General features: G+C 41.8%; 5 protein-coding genes and 3 non-coding genes across 12 annotated transcripts; 6 read left to right on the top strand and 2 right to left on the bottom strand.

The window, feature by feature from the left end:
• Nucleotides 1-68: 68 nt before the first annotated feature.
• On the bottom strand, nt 69-8,043 carry LOC6493290 (transmembrane protein 184B). Of its 3 annotated transcripts, none has more exons than XM_014908821.3 (8): nt 7,633-8,043; nt 4,101-4,362; nt 3,872-4,037; nt 3,557-3,815; nt 3,155-3,494; nt 2,946-3,020; nt 2,800-2,884; nt 69-1,511 (listed from the first exon to the last, which is right to left on the bottom strand). In XM_014908821.3, exons 2-8 carry the CDS (start codon nt 4,359-4,361, stop codon nt 1,219-1,221), a joined length of 1,479 nt encoding a protein of 492 aa, XP_014764307.1. In that variant the 5' UTR covers nt 4,362; nt 7,633-8,043; the 3' UTR covers nt 69-1,218. The 3 variants fall into 3 exon arrangements, with proteins under 3 accessions (XP_014764307.1, XP_014764308.1, XP_001957455.1); XM_014908822.2 differs by lacking the exon at nt 69-1,511 and adding an exon at nt 1,701-2,542 and having other exon boundaries at nt 7,633-8,041; XM_001957419.3 differs by lacking the exons at nt 69-1,511; nt 7,633-8,043 and adding an exon at nt 1,701-2,542 and having other exon boundaries at nt 4,101-4,364.
• On the bottom strand, nt 5,132-6,278 carry LOC6493289 (40S ribosomal protein S6). Its single transcript, XM_001957418.4, has 2 exons — nt 6,092-6,278; nt 5,132-6,016 (listed from the first exon to the last, which is right to left on the bottom strand). The coding sequence occupies exon 2, from the start codon at nt 5,965-5,967 to the stop codon at nt 5,218-5,220; it is 750 nt and encodes a 249-aa protein (XP_001957454.1). The 5' UTR covers nt 5,968-6,016; nt 6,092-6,278; the 3' UTR covers nt 5,132-5,217.
• Nucleotides 8,044-8,928: 885 nt separating the features above from the next.
• LOC6506663 (40S ribosomal protein S4) lies at nt 8,929-10,899 on the top strand. The gene is made up of 6 exons (XM_014909376.3): nt 8,929-8,998; nt 9,169-9,204; nt 9,273-9,531; nt 9,596-9,693; nt 10,160-10,331; nt 10,557-10,899. Exons 2-6 carry the CDS (start codon nt 9,202-9,204, stop codon nt 10,808-10,810), a joined length of 786 nt encoding a protein of 261 aa, XP_014764862.1. The 5' UTR covers nt 8,929-8,998; nt 9,169-9,201; the 3' UTR covers nt 10,811-10,899.
• Nucleotides 9,766-9,908, top strand: LOC6508108. The gene has a single exon (XR_046026.2). It is a non-coding gene; the product is annotated as a small nucleolar RNA psi28S-3327 (small nucleolar RNA).
• Nucleotides 9,963-10,100, top strand: LOC6508107. The gene has a single exon (XR_046025.2). It is a non-coding gene; the product is annotated as a small nucleolar RNA psi28S-3327 (small nucleolar RNA).
• Nucleotides 10,358-10,498, top strand: LOC6508106. The gene has a single exon (XR_046024.2). It is a non-coding gene; the product is annotated as a small nucleolar RNA psi28S-3327 (small nucleolar RNA).
• Nucleotides 10,900-11,342: 443 nt separating the features above from the next.
• Nucleotides 11,343-13,509, top strand: LOC6506664 (syntaxin-12). Of its 3 annotated transcripts, none has more exons than XM_001957416.4 (3): nt 11,343-11,494; nt 11,881-12,623; nt 12,863-13,509. In XM_001957416.4, exons 2-3 carry the CDS (start codon nt 11,957-11,959, stop codon nt 13,039-13,041), a joined length of 846 nt encoding a protein of 281 aa, XP_001957452.1. In that variant the 5' UTR covers nt 11,343-11,494; nt 11,881-11,956; the 3' UTR covers nt 13,042-13,509. The 3 variants fall into 3 exon arrangements, with proteins under 3 accessions (XP_001957452.1, XP_044570785.1, XP_044570786.1); XM_044714850.1 differs by having other exon boundaries at nt 11,361-11,505; XM_044714851.1 differs by lacking the exon at nt 11,343-11,494 and adding an exon at nt 11,535-11,753.
• A 129-nt stretch (nt 13,510-13,638) lies between these two features.
• LOC6506665 lies at nt 13,639-14,344 on the top strand. Its single transcript, XM_001957415.4, has 2 exons — nt 13,639-13,843; nt 13,901-14,344. The coding sequence occupies exons 1-2, from the start codon at nt 13,753-13,755 to the stop codon at nt 14,113-14,115; spliced, it is 306 nt and encodes a 101-aa protein (XP_001957451.1). The 5' UTR covers nt 13,639-13,752; the 3' UTR covers nt 14,116-14,344.
• The last annotated feature ends 240 nt before the right edge of the window (nt 14,345-14,584 follow it).

Genomic DNA, 14,584 nt, shown 5'->3' on the forward strand with positions numbered 1-14,584 from the left:
CGCGAAATTGAAAATATTGGAGAGTACATTGCTGCCAACTAAATCGAATCTCATTAAAACACTTGATATATTATATACATAAATGAACTTTAGTATATTTTATGACATTTATTTTATTCTCATTTTAATATTATTAACGAAAAAATGTACATAAAAACGTTTCTGCTTTGTTCTTCATCTTTCACTTCCGCTCTCGATAATTATACATAATTTGACGTTTCCTATGGCTTTTCTCGGTCTTTTCTCAGTTATCCGGATATCCGGTTTGTCGGCTCACTCCGTTTGGTCCAGACACACGTGTAATTTTGATGGGAAGCCTGGCTATATTATCAAAATACCGTTCTGCATTCGGAGAGTGGCCAAAAAATGGAAAAATTCATTCACATTTCACTGTACAGGGTAAAATTTCTTCTTTTTTTTTATACTACAATCATCTCATTTCCGGAAAGGATCTATCTGGGTCTAAATTCTGGACCTGATTTCAATCATTCATCTAACAAATTCGCTCTAAGTTAGCTATGGTGTATTGTGTTTAAGTTTGCTTTTAAAAAATTAGCCATTGCCTTATAAATATATTCTTTTTTTGTGGATTTTTGTTTTTTGTTATTGTAGAAGCATCCTGTAGACGGTTCGAGAGACGCAAGAAGTGCTGTGGCATTATTTTCAGTTTCAGTTGGCTATTATTTTGATTTTTTTTTGTCGATAATTAATCGATAAATTGTCACAATAGTAATGGAATCGAAGCGAATCAAATTACATTATGCGGTGTAAGTTTACAAAATATATATGTTTTTGCATTAATTTAGTCGTACATACATACACAATTCATTTAAGGATATATCTTAGAGGGGGGAATGTGATCTTCAATCTATAGGATTTATAAACTATCTTGAAAATATTTTAAAAATATAAATAAGACAAAAGTTGAATACAATTTTCTAAGAAATAGATTACATTTTAAAAACCTATAATTTCTTCAAGATTACATTCCCCCCTGGGATCCTGCATCCTTTCACCCTTAAACATTTATAAGATACATCTTCAGTTGTAAAGATACATTATCTATTAGGTTGGGATGCTATGCTGTTGGGCTACTTAAGATTATTGTACAAGCGACAGAATCAGCAACGGGAGAATCGAATTAAAACGAAAAACATAATTTTTTTTTAACAATTGGGTGGTAGGACTGCTCCTCCAGATGCCCAGACGCCCACCCATCTACTGGTACTCGTCGTCACTGCTCAGCAGCATGGTCTTCTCGTTATAGTTCTGGCTGATGGTCGCCACTCGCTGTCCCCCGGGCATGAACTTCCTCTGATTGCCCAGCGTCTTGGAGGCCATACAGTTGCTGCCATTATTACTGCCAGATCCGGGTCCAGTGGCCACTGCATTGTATCCCCCACTGGAGGGCTGGGAGGTCTGCATGGCACCACCGCCAGACCCTGCACCGCCAGAACTGGGATCATCCGGATCGTAGCTGGAAACGCGAATGCCGCGCGAGTTCTTGCCACCTGTTTTGGGTGTTAGTGGAGGGGAATGGACTTAATCGCGAGCTCACACGGATGATTGGAGCTTTAAGATATTTACAAACATGCCATGCTTCGAAACACCCACACCTTGGAGGCTACTCCAAGGTATAGGTGTATAGTTTTTAGAGAAAGACCAAAAAACATGCAACAAAGGAAACAAGTTGAGGCAAATAGTTGTCAAGCTTATCGTACATTTATTGCTAGATGTTTTAGATATTTTATACAATTGGATTAAAACATTTACAAACGGAAATATATAGAAGCACGACGAGAGCTTATCACAAAAGAAGGATCAAACAGGTTTCTTTTTCTCAAAAAAAAAAATAATAATAATTAATAATCATAAAAGAAAATAATCATTTATTTTGGTATCTTTGAGCGGAAACGGAAATACGTAAAATTAAATGCTGAAGGGGGAGTTACTAACTTGAAATCTGCTCAAAAAAATGAATCTAGATACAGTTTAATAAAATCTTTGTTTATAGATACACATAATATTACAGAATATTATAGTTTGTTTTCATACATCGCTAAATGTAAATAATTTCATTAAAAAATGCTTAAATTTAAGATATTTGTAAACGTAAAAAATACAGAAGAAATTTATGTGCCCTACGAAGAAAGTTTTGTCCCTAAACACAAAAATTCTAAAAAAAGACAGACTAAAAGGCAATTTCTGGTCTAGCTTTCAGCATTCTGATGTGAGTTTCGAGTGAGTTAAGTAACTAAGGCCTAGTACGTATCCCGTCTCAGTATCTCTAGTGCAGTATCTTGTTTTGGATTTTTGAATTTTTGTATCTCCGGAGTCCGGATTGGGGGATTTAAGCTTAATGGCCGTTGGCTTTATAAGTACACTTGTTTGCTTCGTTTTTCGGATCGCTTCCCGCTCGGAATTGTGGTAGTGTGTGTGTTTGCAATTAGTGTTTAGTAGCGAGCTTCGCTAGAGTTTTTGCATTTTTTTTGCTTTTTGCTTTTAATTTAGAGCTTTTCGTAACGCTGAGTCGAGGTTACTTCTGCAAAAGATAAGAAAAACAAGAAGAAAAACAAAAAAAGGTGAAAACAAAACATAAAGATAATGAAATGGTAATGGTAATGGTAATGAGCATCGAAATGCATCCAAAATGAGAGCAACAAAACATAAACGATAAGATAAGTAGTTGAGCAGGCACGAAGGGTACATGGGAACATGCCACAGATGCACAAAGAGCACAAAGAGAAAGAAACTGGGCTAAGAAGAAAGGCTGGAGAAGAAAGTGGATGTGAGACGCACCTGAGCTGTATTGCGTGTACTGCTGGTACTGCGGATGGAAGTTGTGAATAGCATCTGTCATAATATCCTTGGGATTCATCGTTTCCTGCAAGGGATGAGACAATAAGATATTAGATATTCCATCTTAAAGAGATGCAGATACTCACCTTGAGACTGCTGGAAATGGACTGCATGGTTACAGATCGTCCGTGGCCATCGCTAATGCAGCTACGAGCATAAACCTGTAAAGGAAAACCATGTCATTATTACTGACTAACATTTGAGAGCTTGCCAGCTCATTAAATACAAATCGGCCCTCATAAAGAGCCTATCTAATCAGACAGCACTCTGAACCGACATTCCGGCAACACCCTACCTGATAGGGGAAGGCATAGCGCAGAGCAATGGCTGCAAACAGCATTTCAATGCATATGAAGAAGTTCTGATAGCCGGCCGAGACAGTACCCGCCTCGGCGGTGACAGCGCCAGCACTGTCCACAATGGGCGAGATGACATTGGCCTTCTCGAGGATGGCCAGGCCCACGCCCTGCCAGAAGGACAAAAAGATCACCGACTTAATAGTGCAGAACTTGAGGACCGGTTCGAAGGGAGTCAGCAGATCTCTGGTGGCAAAGTAGAACAGATAGAGGCCATACAATGCCAGCGACACAGAGATGTTGTAGATGATCGTGATGTAGATGTAACCGCCATCGGCACTGCAAGGGGAGAATACAAAAAGGGTTAGAAATCAATCATGTTAGGAATGGTATGTGGTTACCTCCAATCGCCATCGTGGTAGTGGCCAAAGGCCTGCAGAAAGATGATGATGAATGCCACCAGTGGCTTAACCAGACAGAACTGGAGAGTGGCCTGCTTGCAGAATCGCAGGAAACCAATCGTATAGGTCTTGCCCTTCAGGCAGCACGTTCCATACAGACATGAGGTCTTGATGGGCTTGCCACGGATCTCCGACATGATGTTTCCCTCGCCGCCCAGGTACTCGTAGCACAGCGACAAGAAGTTGTAGATGACAAAGGCTAAAAAGATAGAGCTATACTTTAGGAATAGTTTTTAAGAAGTGCCATCGACCAACCTTCGTAGCAATCCCGGACTGTGAAAAAGTAAATGTAGACATTGTCCGAGTTGAAGAAGAGCAAGCTGATCCACGAGTAGCTGGCGTAGATGGGCACTATGAACAGGATACGGACAATCCAGCGCTGTTCCTGGGGGTTCGTATACCACCTAAGATGTTGGTAGATCTGAAAAGGGGAAAGGTTATTAATTATTATAACTGCCAATAGCTCAAGAGCTGAAGAACTCACCTGTTGACAGGTGATGAAGAGGGCCGCCCACACACAGACACCGGCCAGGACCTGTGCCGTCTTTGTTTGCAGAAAAATGCCATCGCCCACATGGAGCAGGGGTTCCAGGGAGTTGCTCATCGGATTGTCCTTCACCTGAACGATGTAGTTGGGATTCGGCTTCACTGTTGTTGTTCCGGAAGTCGATGCCGTTGCTGTTGTGGCGTTGCCGCCGCTGGCATTTAGAGCCGCCTCGATGAGACTGGCGGCGGTTGTGCTCATGCTGGGAATGGAATAATGGATATTGGGATTAGTTTGGCTTGTTTGTCGTGCGAGAGAACTAGATTGCTCCGACAGCTTGGCAGGCAAACACTGTTTACATTCCCGTCTCAACTTTCACACGAACGTTGCTCCGAAACTGACATTCCAACTCGGCCCCAAAGCAGGTCTGTTCGTTTGGCTTTCTAGCAGTTCTAGTTGGAAGTTCTGGCTCTTTTTAGGAGTGTTTTTTCTAATCTGTATATTTCAGAACGTGTGGTGGGCCATTATTTTGCGAAATTGTTGATAACAAAGTTTCATAAAAAAGTCTCCAACATAAAGTTGCGAAAGAGTGAATATAATTCCACAACTAGCCCCTCTAGCTCTCGTATTCTGGCATTGTTTTGGGTCGAATTGGGTCAGCAACGAAACAAAATGTGGAACATGTGGTGGCACTGGTGGAGGAGGCGGGCGCATTAGATCATCACGCAATCCAATATTAATAATGGACTCGACTCTGGCACAGCCAGGAAAGTTATGGCCACCTTGCTCCGTGTCTCAGGGTCTCAGGGTCACTCCTAACTGCTTCATATCGATTTCAGACGCCAGGGAATGTTCAGAAAACCAATCAATAAATAATACTTTTATACCAAGTAAGCACCACACGCCCTCGCAGTTCCCTAAAGAGCATATCCATCCACTTGAAACGCTCTATAATCTTTACACTTTTAAGCAATCTTTAAGGGTTTCAAGAGCTATGATTGTAAATTCTATAAATAACACACTCTATCTAATACATTTTACATGGTTTTTATATTTCTTTTTTATGGCTTGTTATGGAGAAAAAAAAAATTAAATAATTCCAGCTGGTCCCATCACTTTAGACCGAGGTGGAGGACTGCATCGATGACTTGGAGCTGCGCAGGGACAGGGAGCGACGACGCTTGTCCGACTCCCTCTTAGCCTTCGACTCCTGCTTGCGCGTCATCAGCAGCTTGACGTACTCGCTGGCCGCCAGCTCAGATGCAATGCGTCGCTTCTTCCGCTCGGCCAGCAAATGACGCTTCCGTTGAAGGACAATCGGAGTAATGAGACGTTGAATCTTGGGGGCTTTGGTGGTGGCCTTCTTGTTCTCTTTGGCCGGGAGGGGGCGACGAACCACATAGCGACGCACATCATCCTCCTTGGTTAGGTTGTAGAGCTTACGGATCTTGCTGGCCCGCTTGGGACCCAAACGGCGGGGCTTGAAGGTGTCGGTGAGGCCCGGTATGTCCTGCTCACCCTTGCGAACCACCACCAAGGCCAGAACCGACATATTGGCATTCACGATGCAGCCACGCACCGACTTCCGCTTCCGTTCGCCGTCCCGACGAGGACGGTAGCACGACTGGCCCGACTTGAGGAGGAGGCGGACACGCTGCTGGCTAAAGACGCCCTGCTTCATGGGGAAACCCTGCTTGTCGTTGCCGCCAGCGATCCGCAGGACATAGCCCTGCCACTCCTCGCCCAGGCCATCGGCGGCGATACTGGCGCCCATGCGCTTCTCGTAGAAGATGCGCAGCTTGTGCTCGTCCACGATCTCTACGAGCTTCTGGCAGCCCGTCACCGGATAGGAGATGTTTAATTTCATTTCAAAACTAAATAGAACCTTCTCTGATGCAACTACTGGGATCTTGAGGCTAAAGAAAGGGTTTTCCAGAAAGGATTTAAGAGAAACTCCACCAAAATATAATTATTTTAAGAAAAATTCTTACGAATTCAAGGAGATGTTTCCGGATTGAGGCTGACAATGAAAAGAAATAAAATCTATTGGGAGCGGAAAGGAAGTAAGCTCGGACTTCCTCAAATGTCAAAGTTCGTTTTCCAGCACTTCCCCAAAGGGCTACCCTGTAGCAGGCCATAAATTGGAGTTTTCCAACACTCCAAAATAGGTTTTAAACCAAAAATGGGAATAGAGCTAAAAATTTTATATTTTTACCATGAAATCTAATTCCAGTTGAAACCAAACCCTCTTTTACTGAGTCACAACACAAAGTTAGGGAAAAACGTGCAAGAATCTGTTATCGGCGGTTTGGAAGTGCTTTTCTGGTGAGTAATGTTGATATTTTATAGTTTTATCATTAAAACTCTTAAAAAGTGTCTAAGTAAGAAGGAAAATGATTTAAACTCATTAAGTTCTACCTTTTTGCCCTATTACTATCTGTTTGAACAAAACATTCTAAGAAGCTTGTTTGATGAATGCCTTTGAATAACAGTGTTGGAAAAGCCATAAAAATACAAATTTATATTTTAAGCGGAGGGAGTCGCACTTTTTTTTAGTTAGTGGCTGTTAGGGATGACAAATGATTAAACTTTAAAAGTTCTTACACATTTTAGAGAAAATTAGGGATAAATACAAGTATTTGAAAAACGGATTCTCTATGGTAACCATGACAAGATTTCTCCATTACGGGAATTGAAAATGAGATAACGATAAAGTCACGGGAATGAGTCACGAACCCGTGCAAAAGTTAATAATACTACTGCTTGAACTCGAAACGCTGATGACGCCGAAATGTTATTTGTTAAAACGTTTCAGCGAGCGGATTTGCGTATCTGAGTATCTGAATCTGAAACGGTGTATCTGTATCTGCTGTAGCGGCTATGGAACCCAGAAACGAATATGCGAAAAAAAAGAGCCAACAAACAACAAAAACAATAGGGGGGAGCTCAATCAGCTGCACACAAAGAGGCAGCAACAACAAGTTGTATCTCCACAGAAATACACAGCAATTGGCCAAGCAGAAGTCTCCACGCGCAAGACAGGTCTCCAAAACTGACGAAAGACGAGCAAAAATGCCATATTGTATGGAGTTTCAATGGAAACAGAGAGAGTGAGAGAGGGGGGGAATGGGAGTGGGAGTGGACACTGAAGTTGCTAATTACTGGCCAAGTGGGTGATATGGGTGGTATGGCTTATATGGCTTCCATAATGGTGGAATTGATTTTAAATGCCATATGCGACGACCTTTTGGAGAGAGGAGACAAGGCTGCTTATCATCAACTTCGCCTCCTCTCCCACCCACCTGCACACACACACACACACCAACACACTTCAGTTATCAATGCAATAGCATAAAGATAATCAAAACAAGCACAAATACAAATAGAGCAGAGTACAAAAACACTATTAATTTCGTCATCAAAGTTGGGTATTTTACTCGCCGTTTTCAGGGAAAACAACTTTTTCACACAATCGCTTACACACGCACACACGCACATCCAATAATTCCATTTAAATTGGCACGCTAATTACCTTTTTTTCGAACTCTCTCAGCTCTCTACGCTTGGCGCTGCGTTTTCACACTTGCAAATTCACTTTAATTTTAACTGCACCCGTTAAATTTCAATTTTAACTTCCAACTTCCAATCGCAATTATCAGTTTTTACCACCTTTTTCTCCTTTTTTTTTTCCACCTGACGCCACTGACGTCGTCGTTTTTTTCGGGGCTTCAAAATCGATGGGAAACGGTTTGTTTTAACACCGTGAACTAAGAAATTATACGCACAATATGTGGGGCCACCGTTTCGCACAAATTCGGGATATTTTTCTGCGGATTGTGGGTGGAAAAACGGCGAAAGAAAGCAGAGCAAAATAAATGGAAATTACGTTAGAGGTGGCTGAACATCGATGTTCGGTGCTATCGATGTTTCGGAATTCAGCTGTCCATTGCGGGGGTGTATGATAACACTAGTGGCGGTATCTTGACCGTTGACTCGGTAGCCCTGGATATTTTTAAATATAATTTAGAATAATTTGTAAACTAATGGGCTCTCATAATGAATATAATGTTTTTAAAGCGTATTTAAACGATTTTGGGCGTCTATTTCTTGACTTTGTGTGTGTAGTTTTATTATTCGTTAATCAATGTTTAACATAATGTTAACAGAAAACATATTGAAATTGGTATAAAGGACCTGTAAATATTCGATATCAAAAACTACCTTTAAATTTTCAAGTATATTTTTATAAATCTTATTTAAATAATGAAGAAAAACTAATTATCAGGGATGCAAAGCTTTTCATCCACCGGAAACTAAAAATACTGTTAAAAACACATTGGCGCCAAGACGGACACTGAAAAATATCTATCTAAGCAGTTGACTTACATTCCTAAATAAGAGGTTAATTCTTAACTAGAATGCATTATTTGCCATAGGGGAGTTAAAAAATAAAGCTTGATAAGTAATTTTAGATAACAGAAACTATTCGACCATTTTCCAGCACTGTTTCACACGCGTTAAGAACGTTTTGGCTCATCACTGTCTATTGTTAAATGGCCACACTTTTTTTTACCCAAAGCTACATAAACATGAATAAACATAAACATTTATGCAATGAAATGAGTTGACCAATTTTCATATTAAAATCTTGTATAAATATTTTTCTTAAATAAATGTATCTCTATTAAACTTTGCTTCAAAGTTTGCATTAAAATATAAATTTACAGCTATATCTAGCTATTTATTATTGGCAGCACTATTGCCAAACCACTACATCGATTAGTGTTACCAACTGGAAAACAAAACATTTGGCAACCTTTTATAGTAGCCCTGGCTTTTGGGACTGCTCGCTAACCCCTAATCTGGTCTCTTTCTTTTTAACCTCTCGTTTCGGCAAGGTATGACGCCCCACGTGGCTTTATCTCGAATTTGCTCAATTTTACCCACTTTTATGCGTTTTTATTGAAAATAAAATGTGTTACAAGCTATTTGCGTCGTCGACGTCGTTGTCCGAAATGTGCGAACTAATGTTTTACCTCATTTCCGTTTCCGCTTGCTCTCGTTTCAGTGACCGCCCGAACAATAAAGTGAATCGTACAACATGGTGAGTGGGAGAATCCTTTTTGTTGTGCGACGCCGGAGAAATAATTGACGATCCGTTTTATTTTACAGGCGCGTGGACCCAAGAAGCATTTGAAGCGTTTGGCCGCCCCCAAGGCGTGGATGTTGGACAAGCTGGGAGGTGTCTTCGCCCCGCGCCCCTCGACCGGTCCCCACAAGCTGCGCGAGTCGCTGCCCCTGCTGATCTTCCTGCGCAACCGTCTCAAGTACGCCCTGAACGGCGCCGAGGTGACCAAGATCGTGATGCAGCGCCTGGTCAAGGTCGACGGCAAGGTCCGCACCGACCCTACCTACCCCGCTGGCTACATGGGTGAGTTAACTGGAATGGGTTTTGTTGTCAAATCTGTTTCTTAATATGATTATTCGTCTGGCAGATGTCATCACCCTGGAGAAGACTGGTGAGTTCTTCCGTCTGGTCTACGACGTGAAGGGCCGTTTCACCATCCACCGCATCTCCGCCGAGGAGGCCAAGGTTAGTCTTCCAGTCACATGAGAATAACTTGCTTAGTGTTTCACAATTTGGCTTAAAGGAGAGTACAGTGTATAGTGGGCTTTGTCGAAGACCGATCTACGCTCATAACAATGTGTTTTTTGGTTCAAAACGAGGCCCAAAGCAAATTTTGATACGACGGTCTCTGATCTGGCATTCCACAGCCATTTTAGTAACTTTTACGTGCAATTACAAACGCTTCAAAGCTAATTTAAGAGAGACTTGTATTTGGAAACTCCAAAAAGCCCAGATTCTGGGCTTTGTCGAAGACCGATTTACTTTTTATAAGAATATTGGTTCAAAACGAAGCCCAAAGCAATTTTTGTTACGACGGTCACTGATTCTGGCATCTCTAGCTTCTTCAGTAACTTTTACGTGCAATTACAAATTCCTAACGAAACTTTCAAGAATATAACTAACTTTTGGTTTACTTTTCCCCCCTTTTTAGTACAAGCTGTGCAAGGTCAAGAAGACCCAGCTGGGAGCCAAGGGTGTTCCATTCCTGGTCACACACGACGGTCGCACCATCCGCTACCCGGATCCTCTGATCCACGCCAACGACACCGTGCAGGTCGACATTGCCAGCGGCAAGATCACCGACTACATCAAGTTCGATTCCGGTAAGAATTCAATCTGATCTGTACTTGTATTGGCTGGTTCGAAGACCACAAAACGATTACTTAAGTTGCGTGGTTCAAAAACACAAGCCAAGAGCAATTTTTGTCACGACGGTCTCTGATTCGGCACACCACAGTCGTCTCAGTAACTTTTACGTGCAATTACAATCTTAACTACTATTTAGCTATATTTTTGGTGAAAACTAATTGATTTTTGTTGATCGGCAGGCAACCTGTGCATGATCACCGGAGGCAGGAATTTGGGACGTGTCGGCACCGTCGTCAACCGTGAGCGTCACCCCGGATCCTTCGACATTGTCCACATCAAGGATTCCCAGGGCCATGTGTTCGCCACCCGTTTGACCAACGTGTTCATCATTGGCAAGGGTAACAAGCCCTACATCTCCTTGCCCAAGGGCAAGGGTGTCAAGCTGACCATCTCGGAGGAGCGCGACAAGCGTCTGGCCGCCAAGACCCACTAAAAAAAAGAATGCTGGAGAGAAGTTTGAGGAGTTTTACCTTTTAGCATAACTCTGTACGTTAAGCTACGGAATTACAAGCCAAGAACGTAGAAGATTGTCGTTTTCTTTGTAACTCTTGGGAACTGCTGCGGTTTGTAATACATTTTAGTTCCATTTGATTCTAATCTAATTAAGCCAAGTGGTTCAGAAATCATTCTCCGTGGTAGTTGCAGTTATAGGGAAGATTAAATCAACAACTTTTTCAAATATTTAAAAAGAATATATATTTGGGAGTGAATAAATATAAAAGAGATAACCTAGAGTCGTTTGATTCTAAAATTCTTCGGAAACTGGTTTAAGAAATCAACATTTTTAGCTAGGAAAATATAATTTTTGTTGGCCAGCTTTATTCAATTTGTTTAGACTCAGGTACATTGCATTTTCCTTTATTTACATTATGAGAGCTCATGTTTTGCCAAAACAAAATAAATTGGCAAAATAGTTCCCCCTTTGGGGCCATAAGTTGGCGCCATACAATCGATAACAGCCCCCAGCATCGATAAACGCCCCTCATCGCCCATCAAATTTGGTCACACTTGGAGAGCTGTGTGCTGCGCTGCTGTGAAGAATTATCATTGTGTTTTGCGTAGTGAAAGGCTTTGTCCGCTGACATTGGCACTCGCACCCAAAAGAATTCACTGTGAAGTAAGTCCTAGGTAACCAGACCCATCGTCATTCCGGAATCCGTACAAGATTCGCCGCCCCACTCCCCCCGCGGGTCATATGCGAGGCAGAAACACGTAAATGCTTCTCATCGATACACACACGCACACACTGGCGCACAGGAAGGCACACAAATACACAAGTCATATGTTGATAAGTTGGAGCTGAAGAACAGCAATAGCAACAGCAACAACAAGAGCAACAAAAACAATGCGCAGTCTTCATCGCATGTGAATCATTTGTAAGGGATTTGTCTGTTTGTTCGCCAGTGTTTGAGTTTGTGTTCGTATGCAAAGCCCAGCGAGCGAGCGGTGTTAGGTGTCGCCCCATTTTAAAGCCACAAACTAGAACTCTCACTCCACCCACAGCCATCCAGCCATCCAGCAACCCAGCCACACACTCAGCCAATCAGTTAAAGTCAAAGTCACAGCAGCAGCAGTCGTCATGTCCCAGGCTTTGAACAATCCCGCTGGAGGCGGAGGTCCGCGGCGCGACTATGGGGCCACGGCGGAGGGCACCACCCCAGAGGTGAGCTTTGCATCGGCAGGCGGTTCCTCGGGCTTCAGCCCCACAGAGTTTATGACCCTCAGCGAGGATATAGGACACAACATCACCGCAGTTCACAGCAGCAGCAAGCAGCTCGAGAAGCAACTGAAGCTGATCAACACGCCCCGTGAGCAACCGGCGCTGCGCGAAAAGGTGCACTCGATCAACAAGAAGACCAATGCCCGGATTCAGACCACCAGTCAGGACCTGCAGCGACTACAGGCTGTCGTCCGGCACGGCGATAAGCAGCAGAGGCTGCAGTTAGAGAAGCTGACTCAAGAGTTCCAGAGCGTGGTCGAAAAGTATTCCAGCCAACAGAAGCGCATATCCACCGCCATGCGTCAGACTCTTCGCCAAGCCCAGGAATCCGAGCACGAAAACGAAGCATTGGCCCGCGAGGAGCTGCTCCAACAGCAGCGTTTGGAGCAAGCCGGACTGCAGCAGGAGCACGACTTGCTGGTGGAACGGCAGCGCCAGGTCGAACAAATCGAGTCGGATATCATCGATGTGAACCAGATAATGACTCAGTTGAGTGGGCTGGTGCATGAGCAGGGCGAACAATTGGGTGAGTGGCCAGCCTGAAGTCCAATTCAAGATACAAGTACAGGGAAACCTTATCATAAATTAAAGAAAAAACCACAATTCTTTGAAATTATTATACAAATATTAAGTTTTCTCTTTGATATTTTTATCATTACTTCGCTGATAAGGATATAAACTGATAACTTATATATCTCGAATGGGACTATGCTTAAAATAATATAAGTAAGAGCTTATAAACTGAATTCCTTTCGACTTTTACAGACTTGATCGAGAATACCATAGAGAGGACGGCCACCAATGTGGAGGAGGGAGCCTCGGAATTGGCCAAGGCGGCCAGGAGTCGCCAGAGTTACAGGTGCAAGATCCTGATACTTCTGGTGATTGCTGTGATAATAGGATTAGTTGTAACTGGCATTATTGTTGCCAAACTGAACAGTTAATTGTTTTATTTATATATGTATACATACCACTCGGAAACATACACCCCCTCATACACACACATGCATACATTTTTGTAAAACAATTTTTATAAGAACAAAAAATTCAATCGTTGAATAACTCTGTTTAATCACCAAGTGAGCAAAGACAACAAGTAGTAGTGAAAAAGCTAAATAAACTAACAGAAAATAAAATATTTATAAATATATATACACATATACATACGTACATAAATAAGGATATACTGAATCCCAATTAACTTGCATATAAACAAATATTCTGCGCTTTTAAATGTTAATTATTTCTTGTTAAAACGATTATCGCGAACAATATGAGTTTTGCATTGAATGTGAACTTTTCTGTGTTTAGTTTAAACTTTAAAGCAAGCGATTAAGCAAACAATATACGTTAAAAATTCAAGTTACCATTAAGTGAGCCAGCAATCGAAAATAAAGATAAATAAAATAAAATACAGTCTACCTTTTATGACTAATATATTGAATTTAAAAATTAACTCTATTCGAATTAAATTTTAAATTAAATAAATTAACGGAATTATGATATTTTTGAAGCAGATTGGCAGCCCTCTGAAATCGATAGACAGTTATCGCCACCAAGGCAGTTTCTAAGGGGGTCACACTTTTCGATAAACAAAACAACGTGCTGTTGTTAATTATCTAAAAACTAAAAACGCTTTAAATAAATTTACTAAGATGCCACAGGGAAAGTTCAAGAAGGCAAAGGTTCCAGCCTCCATTCAGAAGCAGCAGAAGAAAAAACAGGCCGCCTTCACCCGCCGTGCTAGTGAGTATCAACAAGTTGTTATCAGGTTTCCATTTAAATATGCGCCTTACTTTTCAGATGCTCCCATCCAGGCCAAGAAGGCCAAGTTCAATGAGACCCAGAAGATCAAGGCCGTCATATCGAAGTCTGTCAACAAGAATGTAGAGAGCGAGCTGCGGTCCCGTGCCCACGAAGGCTACATCCAGCTGAGTAAGGCCCAGGAGGCGGTGGCTAAGCACCATGCCTCCCAGGCAGCTGCTGCTGCGGCGGCCAGTACCAGCAAATCATCATAGTTTTGATTTAGGATTATACATGAGTGTTTCTAATAAGTCAAAGTAATGACTTCAGGCCTTGTAAGCCAGAGAGAGTTCTACGAACACAAGATAAAGAGCTTTCATAGGTACTATCAGCAATCAGATGCGTTGTTTCAATGGCTGGTTGTATATAGTATCTTAATAATATAATTTTAAATATTATGTTTATAGAAATTAAACAATTGTACAAATAATTACAAAACCAAAACCGTTGTTATGTTTGGCATCATGAAATGTTTAACCCAAAATACATATATAGATTTATTATTATGTAGAGTTCTAGTTTAGTTCAAGATAAACATGTTAAACTTTAAAAAAAATGTAAAAACCATTGACTTTGGACCATGTAGAACTAAAACGTTTGCCTGGCTCAAAGTTATTCTTGAGTTGTTCAAGGGCTTGGTTGAACAAGCACCAGGAACTTTGACGTTTGACAAAATTATGGCCG

The sequence above is a fragment of the Drosophila ananassae genome, chromosome 2R, assembly GCF_017639315.1.
Source record: "Drosophila ananassae strain 14024-0371.13 chromosome 2R, ASM1763931v2, whole genome shotgun sequence".
Taxonomy (NCBI): Eukaryota; Metazoa; Arthropoda; class Insecta; order Diptera; family Drosophilidae; genus Drosophila; species Drosophila ananassae.